Raw genomic sequence first — 12825 nt, 5'->3', positions numbered from 1 at the left:
CTTTGATCACATTATTATTTTATTATTTAATTGTGTTATTTAATAGAAAATTTAAAATTTATCCATAATTTATCTTCACATAATATTTAAAATTCTAGAAAAATTAAAAATAATAACAATTCATTAGGCTTATGCCTTATGCCTCTAGGTTTCACCTCTTATGGACAACTACTTTTACCCATCTTATTAGCCTTTAAAAGTATGATAATAGTATGAAAATAATTTGTATTTATTATAATTGTAATAGTATTAATAGTATAATGATCTTAATAGTGTTTTTTAAATTAATAAAATAAGTATACAAAATTATTAGTAGTAACCAATTAAATAATTATAATAATTATTTATGAATTATAATAAAATAATTAAAATAATAGTATAAATAGAATAATATATTACTAAATACTATTAAGAATTATACTATAATTCAATGAGCAATAAAATAAATAGAATAAATTTTGAATCGCATAAATGGTGTAAATATTTTTATAAGATCGCATAAATTATGAATTACACTATTTATTTAGTATTATATTATTAAATAAATTAAATAAATAATTTAGTTTTAGAGTATTTTCTCAAAGATTATTACATGATACTGAATAATCTATACTTGGTAATGATTGAAAAAATAACATTTTTATGAAAAATTATTTAATATTAATAATAGTACTATTAATTGTTAATGATAGTATGATAAAAATTTATAAAATTATTTATAGTACTAAACTATTTAATAGCATAATTAAAAAAATAGATAAATATTTTTATAGTATATAGATAGTATAATTATCTTAATAGTATTACTTGAACTAAAAATTATAATATTAAGGTAAATAAATATTTTTATAGTATATAGATAGTATAATTATCTTAATAGTATTACTTGAACTAAAAATTATAATATTAAGGTAAATTAAAATAAACCCCCATGAACTTTCTACACCCTATGAACTTTCGAAATCACACTAAACCCCTAATAACTTTTATAGAAAGCCCCCAATATCTTTTAGATAAATTACACTAAAACCCCAATAACTTTCAAAATGCCTTCTTTATGCCATTTTCTGGTTCTAATTTATAGGAGTTATTTGCAAAATTTAGAAAGTTATTAGTGGTCTTCTTTGAAATAGAAAAGTCATTAGGGGTTTAGTGTAATATGAACTGAAAGTTCATAAGAGTTTAGTGTAATTTACTCTATTATATAATTATAATAAGAAGTAACTACTGCAATATCTTGTAGGTATTAAGTGTATCTGTCTAGGGAACATCGGAAAAAGCTAGCAAGATTAACGCAGCTTAGTTAACTTAGAGTTAAGTTATATATTTTTAAGTTGGAGAGGCATATTTAAGAGAACTTAAAGAATTGAGAGTTTTATTTAAGAACAATTTTAGATTTGGGGACTTATTTAAAAAAAGGTAAACACCGGACGATCATTATAAGAAAAATATTCAATTACAATAACCACACAATTTAATAATTCATACATTTCTTTTTAAGCGGTCTTATTATACAAATTTATTTATTAACACATAGTTTTCCTATTCAATAAAAAAATCAAAAGTTAAAACATGTATGTTCACATGCAAAGCACGTGTATTATACTAGTATAATACACATGCAAAGCACGTGTATTATACTAGTAACCTTAGGTTGAGGTAGGTCAACTATGAAATGCCCCCTGGATTTTACTAAAATAACTACTATCGTACTTTATCTAGCACTGTAACCCACAAAACTGTCCTTGTTTTTGGGTTGTTCACATGATTACGGAACAATGTATCCCCTTCAGTTCTCCAATCATTCACTTTCTCCATCTCCTCACCTATCTCTAAACATGGAAAGAGAAGGAAAAGAAAACCTACATATATTATAAGTTGCTATGTCCCATGGATGATGCCTAGTGGAACAAACTACTAAAGTTGTCCATACCCTTCTTTCCGTTGCAGGCTCTTTATCTTTATGATTATCCCAGTGTTTCTTTTCGTAGGAACATTACTGGAAGATAAAGCAGTAAACGGGAAAGCTACATTCTGAGTCTACTGCATGCCTATGCTGTATTGACAAAGGTTTGTTCGCTAGTTCACTATCTCAATAATTCACTTGTTGATTTTAAACATTTAATACATCATTATTTAACTTTGCACGTTTCACCGGAATATTCTTTTTCTTGTCCATGTATTTGATTTTCGTTCTTATTCTATTTGCAGGTAATATACCCGCATTGTTTTTCTGGGGTTCATCTTTGTCAATTGTAATACAGGGAGATTCTTACTTTGGACTCCAAAGATTGTATTGTGATCATAATTAAGTATGTTTAAGACATCAATAGGCACCTGTAGATAATATTCATCATCTCGCTACACATGAATAAGCACTTGGGTAAGTTGGCATCAATTCTCTTGTTGCTTTTTATCCGCGGATGTTTGTACATAGAGTATCTATTAGATCCATTTGTGGACAACCAAGATTTTTCTGTCCTCCCAATTACTACTACAACCTGCATATCGAAGTTTCAGCTTCTGTGTTCTTTCTTTGAGATTGAAGAATGTGGGCTTCTCATGGTTTACTGCATCATGATTATGTTTTAATTTAATTGATGAGATTATAACGTTTATCGTATCGATAATTCATAATCTAATACGCTCTAGCACCCCTTTTATCTATAATGTCGAAATCATTCTTTTGTGCAGAGAACTTTGAATAGGGCTTCTCAAGATACTAAACCAAAATTTCGACCACAGACGTTGTGAAGGAATGCACAACCCTTTTACTGTCAAATTTTATCTTAACTTTTGTTTTAGAGTTTGGAACATTCTTTGCATGATTAATATACACTGCGTGGTCCTCATCGGGTAATTTTTCCTCTCAAATTATTTTGTGAAGATAATTTGGAAAGTGTGTGACAAATAAAGATGAACCCTTATTTTTTCAAGGGGGTTTTTCTTTCCAACCCAAAATTTTACCGTGATTTATTTTTAGACCCAAGTTGTTTTATTTATACCTATAAATCTAAACAACTTTGTGTGTTTGTCTTTAACCCCTGTATTCCAAACACATTACACAGCTATGCGGTTCCCTAGTAATTTAAAAAAAAAAATCCCATTTTATCCCTTTCTCTCTCCACTTTTTGGAATTTGGAGAAAACATTCTACACGTTATAAAAGTAACTTAAAGGCAAAAACCCCTTTTTTTCAAAACAAAAAACATTCAAAACAGAAGGCATGTTATGAATTAAACTATTAAATGGGTTATCACACTGTTGCTGGTTTATATATTCTGAAGCTTCCCAAAATTTCCGAAAGTAACGCCTTGAGAGTTCAAACTTACTGGGGAGTAAAAACGGGGCTGTTAAACTTTTGTTAGTATGAGACAAATACAGACACCCAAACAAAAATAATATCAACTCCAAACATGATTACGATAGTTCATCAGTTGTCACGCCGTCCAAACATGAGGTGAAGGCAATAACAGTTACAAACCGATCTTCGCATTGTAAAAATTCACTGAGAAGAGCGCGCTTTTCAAAGCACAATGAAAACAGATCACGTCAAAGTGAAGAACGAATAATATCGGCATGTCCAGTGCTGTTACCATCATAAAATGACAATAATAAGAGCCAAAGAGGATACAATTTTCAACTACTATTTTTTCTTTTCTATTTCTCATGATATGCGCGCATTCTTGTTCTTGCATACGCCCCAGAACTCACATTTTACTTGCAAACATAAGATGAACATAGCAGACAACATATACAGATGAGAGTAAATAAAAAATAGCAATCGGATAGACATTTTATGACACAAGTTACCTCAGTGGAGCGTAATTGTACAACCACCAAAGAACAACAGGATAAGGAAACATAAAATATTTGCCTGAATGGCGACACAATAACTCCATCCTGCAGAAGAAGGAAAAGAAATGGTTACACCTTGTCAGCAACAAAGTAAACAAGATCAAAGTTGCTTCACATCCAAATTGACGTCCAAAGAATATAAATAAGCATTTTTCATAAAAACAAAATAAGAGAATAAATAAGCATTTTTTCATAAAAACAAAATAAGAGTTGCTATACATCCAATTAGACACTGAAAGAATGTATAAGCATTTTATGCAAGCATACTGTCTAATAGATATTTCAGGTTAAGAATTCGGATTTGTTTCATTCGCTCCATAGGGTTCTGAAACAAGAAGTCATGCAGCAATATATATGGCATGATAAACAAATATATATGGTATAATAAACAAGTCATAGAAGCAAGCACCAACTTTGAAGTGGCGGCTGCCCCAAATGCAGCATCATGTGCTTTTAGAACCATTAAGATATATAAACAATCAATTCATCAGTGAATTATGCAGAAGACAAGACATAAGATGGTTCTTAACAAGGACAGAGCAACACCCTCCAATTTTGAGATCGATGCAGGATAGAATTATTTTCACCGACCAATTTATGAAGGGAGTATATGAGCTACAAGTAAAGACCTATGCTTATGCGTAACATTTCAAATAGGCAGCAAAACTTGATATAGTTGGGATCATAGTAGCAGTTATGGTCGAGAGTGTAGTAACTAGACAAACACAAATTATCCAAATCTCAATAATCAAATAAAATTGATAAAGGTTGGATGGAAGAAACCAAAAAGTTAGAGAACCAACTCAGTAACCATATGTTTGAAAAAAACATAGTTGCACCTTCCCATGGCTACCAGCTCCTATAACAGTAGAATAGGCTGCAGTAAACTTTATTGGTAGGTTCAGGGGTGTAAAAAAAACCCCTTGAGGTCTTTCCAGAAATTTAAACATTTGACACATATTACCATAAAAAAGGTATAACTTTAGAGTGTTGTATAATGCCCTCTATAATTGCGAGTTCCTGACAGTACTTATGGTCATAGTTATGACTCTAATATAAATCTGATTATCGGGAGTATTTGACCCCTACAACTTTTATTACATCACTAGGATCCATCAAAATGAGTGTACTTTGCACTTTGCACCTATAATTTTATTTTTATTGCACAGCAGTCCTTCATTTTCCAGGTTGAATACTGTGAATTTATTATATATTTGCATGTTATAATGATTTTAAAAAAATAAATTCACAGGGTTTTCTTTCAAAAGAACCAGTAAACTTATTTGATTACTATTGGTACTTATAAAATGATTTCAACTTAATCTTATCTTTTATCTTATTGGCTACTAGTGTCAATCCCCTAGAAGGTCAGAAGTTATTCAACACTTGACTCTACTTCTTAGTTCAACAGTCGAGGGTTATAGAACGCTAGATTTGCATGCATCATTCAACAACAACAAAAAAGGGGGGAAAAGAAAGAAGAGAGTTTTTTTTGGGGGTGGNCAAAGCAAGGATGATAGAAATCAACACCTAGCCGGGGTTGTATTACACTGTTCTGCCTGAAGAAAAAAAGAGCATAATTTGATTCACAAGAAGAAAACTGAAGCCATTCTGCAGGGTGACTTTGTAACTGTGGCGCTTGATCGGACGCTGAGTATTGGAAACAAGCACTACATATATGCATCATATAAATATAATTTAATGGGTACAATTTCTCATTGAAACTATCGGTGAGCATTCCCAAGTTTACAATGAGAGTTTAAGACATACTGCTCTAACATGAAGAGTACAGTGAGTACCACAAATGCATCTTTTCAAGGATGTAGGTGAGAAGTAAGAACTGAACCTTATGCCATGTAGCAAGACTGAAAATCAAACCATTTAGCAAAGAGTAAACTTAAGTCATCGACAAGAATAAAATTTCAACCATTTGGATCATTTCTTTATAGTACAATCAAAATAGCCTATTTTTCATTATAAATATCAATGGGCATTGTCATGGTTACTTACTGTTGGGGACAACTGAAAACAAAAGATGTCCATACAAACTATGCAGACAGTAGTAACAAAGAGAACATCATGCAAGGATTTAACGTAGTCCCATTGGTATCTTGATCTACATTTACAAGCAAAACAAAGGGAATTCACTAATCAAAGAGGAGATTACAATGAAAGTCACTCTCTAATCTTACAACCAAAACCCACAAAGAGAATATACAATAAAGAATTCAAGAACTCTCTTGTTTATTTCCCCATTTCTCTCGCACTTCACACTCTTCATCCTCACACTAACCCCTTTTGTAATGAACTCATCTTAACGTAAAACAAACAATTGAGTTAGTCTAACAATGGGGCTACTAGTTGGTGGAATAATATCCTAATTTTCATATTACTTTTCAAATACTAAATGTGGTAATAAGAGAGTTCAAAATTGAGTTTTTCTTCTTCATATTTAAGACACAACAAAAACATGGTGATTAACAAGTCTCCAATTTGACTTGAATATAATAAATCTTCTATTTGTCCTAGTTGTCTCTCCACAAGCTCCTAATAAGCTTAACCTTCACTTTGTTAAACTTCAATCAATTCAAGGCAATGCTCAAACTTGTGCAAGGATACGATCTTCTTATCATATCTTCTAGATTATCCGCAATACCAATTTTCTCAATCCTGATGACTCCAATTTTGCTTGTAAAATGATTATTGACATCTATATGCTTGGTTCTTTCATGATGCGTTTGATGTTCGTCAAATGTATTGCACTATGTATATCACAAAACACTGTAGTACCTCCTTGATGTAAGCAGAGATCTTCAATGAAATATCTCAACCAAATAGCTTTTTTCACTGTTTCTGTCATTGCTATAAACTTAGCCTTTGAAGTAGATAGAGCAAGTGTTAAGTATAAAGTCACTTACCAATTAATGTCACAACCTCAAAGAGTGACTACGTAACATGCCAAGGATCATCTCTCATCTAAATCGCCTTCAAAATCTCATGAATTCTGCAATCTGAATTTGTATTCTTTTCAAATACAAACCAATGCTAGTAGATTCTCTCTAATATCTAAGGATCCATGTCACTGCTCAAAATAGACCTTTTCAAGTTTATCAGTATACCAACTCACAACACTGTTTGCATGTGAAATATCTGGACGGTTATAGACAATAGATACATTATGTTTTCTACGCCACTGGTGTAAGGAACACAAGACATATACTACTATCTTCAATCTGAGGTGATAAATCTATTGAAGACGAAAACCAACAACATGTGGAGTTTTCAAAGGATTGGCATTGAGCATGCCCGTTCTCTCCAATACCTTCTCATGTATTTCTTCTAAGACTGATAATTTCCCTTGTTGTTTGTTCCTATGAATCTCCGTTCCCAAGGCTCCCAAATCTTTTATCTCAAACTCCTTGAGTTGAGATTTCAACTCACAAACTTCTGACATGTTTTTTTAGCAACAAGTAACATGTCATCAACTTTAAAGAAAATATAAAAAATAACTATTTGTTAATCACCTTGTTTATGGTGTGTTAAATATGAAGAAAAACTCAATTTGAATTATCTACTTACCATAATTAACATGTACAAATTAGTACTAAATTAGGATACTATTCATAACCTTAATTACGATGAAGAGTATGAAGTAGAAGTGGACTGAATGAACAAGAAAGTTCTTGGGTAAATTACACTCAACTACCTTATTGTTTGTCGGATATTGCACCAAGGTACCCCTTGTTAAAAATCTTACATTTATATCCTTAAATTTTCTAAAAGTTGAACTTTAATAAGTTTTCAATGTCAANCCCCCCCCCCCCAAAAAAAAAAAAAAAAAAAAATTCTCATGTGACATTCGCATGCTAATTCTAAAACATATTAACCCTTATTTTTATTAAATCTATTGTTAAACCTGCCAAAATCCTATGTTAAGATGGCATTAGGGTAACTTTAAAATAGGATTTTGATAGGTTTAACGATAGTTATAACTAGAAATAAAGGTTAATATGTTCTAAAATAAGCAATTGAGTATCACATGAGAATTTTCGAAGGAAATTCTCAAGTTCGCATTCTATTGGAAACTTTAGGATATTGAAAATGCAATTTTTCAAAACTTTAGGGTATTTAAGCATAATGTTATAAACTATGGGCATTTTGGTGCAATATCGGGCAAACATTAGGATATTTAAGTGTAAATTACACTAAGTTTTTTGTTGGGTGTTCTCTTTTTGAGTTTTGGTGAGTGACATTAGAAAATGATCTCTTATATTGTGATCCTCTTCTTAAATAGTTAGTGAACCCCATCTGTCAACGTTGAAAAAGCGGGGAAAAAGTGAAAAAATACCTATTTATATGTATGTGCCTTCCCTACAGCTAAAGAGGAGGTGTTAAAAGAGGAGGTGTTAAGTCCTGGACACACTTTTCTCTCGCAAAAGGCGCGACGCAATGCGAAAATAACGAAAAACAGGTCGAAAGTGAACAAAAGAGATGTAGACCGCTTTAAATAACAAATACGAGTGAAATAAAAGGTGGAGTAGATGATATTTGCAAATGGAAGCCAAATCCCACTCCACTTAAAATACCCTCATTAATCATCTGATTCCTCTTTACCCTCTTTCGTAGCCCCAAAAAGCCATAAATTGGAGGTGGGAAAAAGTCTCTCTTCTCTTCCCTCTCGGCGACCATGATAACACCTCCTCAATGCTTCACCTTTGTCATCCCTCAACTTCGTTATTGTTACCTCCTTCGTCAACTACTCTCCTCTCCAACTTCAAACCAAGACTTCTGTCTTCAATTTCATCGAATCCAATGAACAATGAAACCTAAACACGACGAGACCTCTGTAGTTCTCTTCATGTTCCCTCAGTTCTCTTCATGTTCCCTCAGTCCTTGCATGAGGACGACATCTTCCTTCGATGAGCTAGACATTAGCAGCAGTTCCGCCATGTGCAGTAGGTAAAAGCTTCTTCTTTTCTTGTGTAGTGACCATAGTAAGTTTTAGATGTCATTGATTAAGGTTATGAAGCTAACTAATATTGGGTTGCATTCATCGTGTTATTATTTATTAATGCTAATTGGTATTTGGTAAAATACTAAAAGTATCTTAGTGTATCAAGTTTATTTCATTATTTGGAACACTAAAATTAGACCGGAACACTTAACTTTTATGCAATCTGAACTAATGATTAACATGTAGTTTATGGAATCATAGCTTTTATGTCCAGTTCATCGAACATTCAGGTAACATGTGAAATTGTGAATAGTATCATGTGAAGATGTGTCTATTAGGTTATTAGCTCCTATTACTAATTTTACTATTTCATGCCTTATATTGTTTGTTTCCTTTTGTTATCTTGTTGGATTTCATCATGATTTATCAGCTCTAGCGCTTAATTTGTGTATTAGATTTGCAACTGTATGCATTTAATAGTTTAAGTTGTTTTGTTAAACTTGTAAATTGTTAATCATGTAACAATTCTTTGAATATGTATAATTGCAACATTATTACATAGGATTGCCCTTCACGACGTTTAATCCACTAATAAGTGCATTAATCGTGAGTTTATTAGCTCCCAGAGCTCGCCAAATCAAGATGGTGAGGCTCAAAATTCGGAGTAGGTACCACATCAAAGCTCCTTCAAATGATACTGGATGAGAGTGGAGATTGTTAGTTAGACCCGATAACAAGACAAATGTAAAGTGCAAGCTTTGTACACATCAATCTAGTGGCGACATTTATCGCCTCAAATAACACAGCTAGCCTGAAGGGCTAATGTGAAACGATGTAAGAAGATTACGCCCATCATTAAGGCGAGGGTAAAAGACAGCAAGAGGGCAAAAGACAACAATTGACTGAGCTAAACAGAAGAACAAAGAGAAGGCAAGAGCTGATGTTGAGTTAGACAGCATGTCTAAGTTTCAAGAACAAGGCTTGAGAACAGAGAATACATCTCTTTGATAAAAAATAAAAGGCCTCGTGGGCTTAGAGCTATCCACCACAGATATTCATGGAACAATGATCAGGAACAACAGCTGGTGCAATAGAGCGAAGAATAGAAGGGATTGGTCCATGAATGAGTTTCTCTTTAGACCTGTGAAGCAGTGATTCCTTTTCATGCATTGATGGTTTATTTGACAATATGTGTGAAGCTATTGGACAATTTGGTCTTATGTGCCACTCTTTGTGTATCAGTTGAGAGGGCCTTCATTGAAAAAGACACTAACTTGGACTTTAGCAGAGTTGGAACCACAAAGAAGCCTCAGAAGACTACTGATTAATATTCATTGATGACAAATTGTTATACTAATCAGGAGCATAGATCTATGATGAACATGTACATTCATTCTAATGTGGAGTTAGCTTGTAAAACTCTATAGAATTATATGTTGCTTCTCATACTTGAGATTTTATTTTTCAGTGGATTGGTCGATGCATCGAGATAAGAGCACAATATTTTGTACAAGTTGCCACCGATAATCACTCGACGAGCATGACTGCAAAGGATTAGCTAAAAGATTCGAGATCTAGAATCTTATAGAACTGGGCAGCGCACACAACTAATCGCACGTCATAGGACATTGGAAAATTGATCAAGTTTAAGAATACAATTGAGAGGGTAAAAGGGTATTGTTAGGTCGAGCATCACTAAATTCGCTAATTCATTCCTCACATTAGAGAGCTTGATGGAATGGAGAATCTTATTGATATGTTCAGTTCTCTGTAGTATCTTAATATGAAGCTATATTACCCGGACTTGGCAATTTCTGTGTTGTCCCCATGTCCGACACATTTTGGGTATTGTTGTGTACCCAAACATCTTGGACACGGATGGGTTTAATTTTTTTTCTTTTGAGAAAAAGCGATGGGTTCACTTGTTGCTTTAGTTGTTTTAAGGAGGGAAGGAGATGAAGTATTTCTTTCTCTTTTCTTAATTTTCTATTGTAAGTGGAGGATGACATCATGTTACATGGGTGTAAAGTAAGGGTTATTGACCATGATAACTTTTGTATGTTGTGTAGGCTAAAGAGAGGCTAAAAAAATGGTGGTATAAAAGTCATTATCATTCAAATATCCATTAGTGGGCAGCTATGAAAACTCTTTTAGAGAGGGGATATTCTACTTACCATCTAGAAGGTATTGTTTCTCTTCAAAACGTGAAGCAAAGCCAACAAAAGTGCCTCAACTTCAGCAAGATGTGAACCTTCAACCAAAACTTGAGTTTTTAATCTTGAGCCGAAGCCTAAGCTTGGGTCAGAAGAGAAAGCAAAACAAGATCAAAAAATTGATCCAGAGCCCGAGCTTAAACTCCAACAAGAAGCAGAACTAGAGAAGAAAATTGATTTGGAGCTCAAGCCTAAACTCGAACATGAAGGGGAATAAGAACTTGAACTCAAACAGAAAATCGAGTCAAATGTTGATCCAAAACATGAGCTCCATTTAAGTCTAGAGCCTAAACTTGAGTTAAGTCTAGAAGCCAAATGTAAGAACGATATGCAATCAAACTCATGGTCTAGGCTAATCTGATTGTTGACTTCATATCCCACAGCCTCCACCGCCAGCTCAATATCGGATCTTACAACTCATCTTGAAGATCTCACAATCCACAACGAAATGTTTTCCACCGGACAAGTTAGTCATTATACTCTCCGACTACAAAACTCAAGGTCGAGTTTTTTCTAACAATGAGAGATTTGATGCAAGATGATCGTGGGATTACAAGATTTTAAGATTTACTAGAATCTTTTTTATTTTAATAATATTTGATGTAATCTCCATTCTTAGGCAAGTTCTCCTTAGGATTTGATTTATGATTTTCAGGATCTTGAAATTTTTATTTTGTTAGAGATTTTATCTTTCTTTCCCTTTTATTAGGATTTGATTTGATTTCTAGGTTTAGTTTTCTCTATAAAAAAGTTGTAATCCTTTATGACAAAAAGACTAATGAAAAAAAAAATTTGACGTGCTCTTTGGCACGTGATTTGCTACTTTGGGGCGTGAAGTCCTTGCATGTGATTCCCCTAAGTGTGAATTCTAGTTATTATCTTAACCTCTCTTTCTGCTTTCAATTATTCTTCTCAATCAATCTTTTCAAAAGAACCCCTTATTGAGAAAAATAATACCTAATACCCCAAAAATGGGTCACGAGTAAACAGTAACACTCATTACTGTTTATCATGGATTACGATATCATTCCGCCAGGCCGTCAACGATTTCTCGCCTCCAGATCGAAGCCTTACGTCCGCTCTCCATCAGAAATGCTAGAATGAAAGGGATTAGCCTGATGCACATCAAATAATCATTACTTTTACATGTGGTTGGGAACTATTGCCATTACAAAATATCTTGTAAAATAAGTATGTCCGACTAGTTGAGTATGAACCTCTACACTAGTATCATTGCAGAATCATTTTGATATTTACAGATTCATCCTTATTGACTGACATTAGATTGGATTGCTGAATTTTTCTCCTTAAAGCCTGTTTGGTTCTTAAGAACAGGGTGGAAAAGGTGTGAAAACTCCAGACATGCATTATCTCGTTTGTTTTGCCAATTCATTTTCCTAAAATGATTTTCGAAAATGTTAGAAATCATCACATTTTATAGAAAATCCAATTCCGTGGTTTTTGCTCGAAATTAGGGTGAAAAGATGCGGTTTATTAATAAAAATTTGGGACAAGGGTTAGTGGGGTTTCCGGCGCGAATTTATTTGGGAAAATTTACTCTTAGTGTCCATTCACCTCTCTCTCTCTCTCCTCTTTAGCGCTCTCATTACTGGGCTCCTCTGGTTCTTGCTGAAAACTGTGGATCAAAAACCTTAGAATAATCCAAAATTTGTAACAATAATCGGTCTTTATCTGAGATATGAATTAGTGGTCAATCAGCAGCTTCAATTTCTCTACTTTGCTCGATATCATCTAGTAATTTTTTGCTCAAGAACTCATCAGTTTGATTTTTTTAGTTAAT

General features: G+C 33.1%; 2 protein-coding genes across 9 annotated transcripts in view; one reads left to right on the top strand and one right to left on the bottom strand.

Annotated features, from left to right (window-relative positions):
• The window catches only part of LOC109848398 (probable serine acetyltransferase 2), a 10949-nt gene extending 8418 nt beyond the window's left edge, over nt 1-2531 (top strand). For 4 of the 5 annotated variants that reach the window (XM_020417866.1, XM_020417867.1, XM_020417864.1 and 1 more), the window contains 2 exons: nt 1992-2070; nt 2212-2531. In XM_020417866.1, the coding sequence (XP_020273455.1) occupies nt 1992-2038 (47 nt within the window). In that variant the 3' untranslated portion in view covers nt 2039-2070; nt 2212-2531. Of the gene's footprint in view, nt 1-1950; nt 2071-2211 lie in introns of those variants that run through there. The other variant, XM_020417865.1, reaches the window with a different exon arrangement.
• The window catches only part of LOC109849199 (AUGMIN subunit 4), a 19883-nt gene continuing 10440 nt past the window's right edge, over nt 3383-12825 (bottom strand). For 2 of the 4 annotated variants that reach the window (XM_020419016.1, XM_020419013.1), the window contains exon 14: nt 3595-3902. The gene's annotated coding sequence lies outside the window, so the exon portion shown is untranslated. The other 2 variants (XM_020419015.1, XM_020419014.1) reach the window with 2 other exon arrangements.

The sequence above is a fragment of the Asparagus officinalis genome, chromosome 7, assembly GCF_001876935.1.
Source record: "Asparagus officinalis chromosome 7, Aspof.V1, whole genome shotgun sequence".
Classification (NCBI taxonomy): Eukaryota; Viridiplantae; Streptophyta; class Magnoliopsida; order Asparagales; family Asparagaceae; genus Asparagus; species Asparagus officinalis.
Note: the sequence above shows the minus strand (reverse complement) of the source record. Positions and strands in the feature narration are given on the sequence as shown.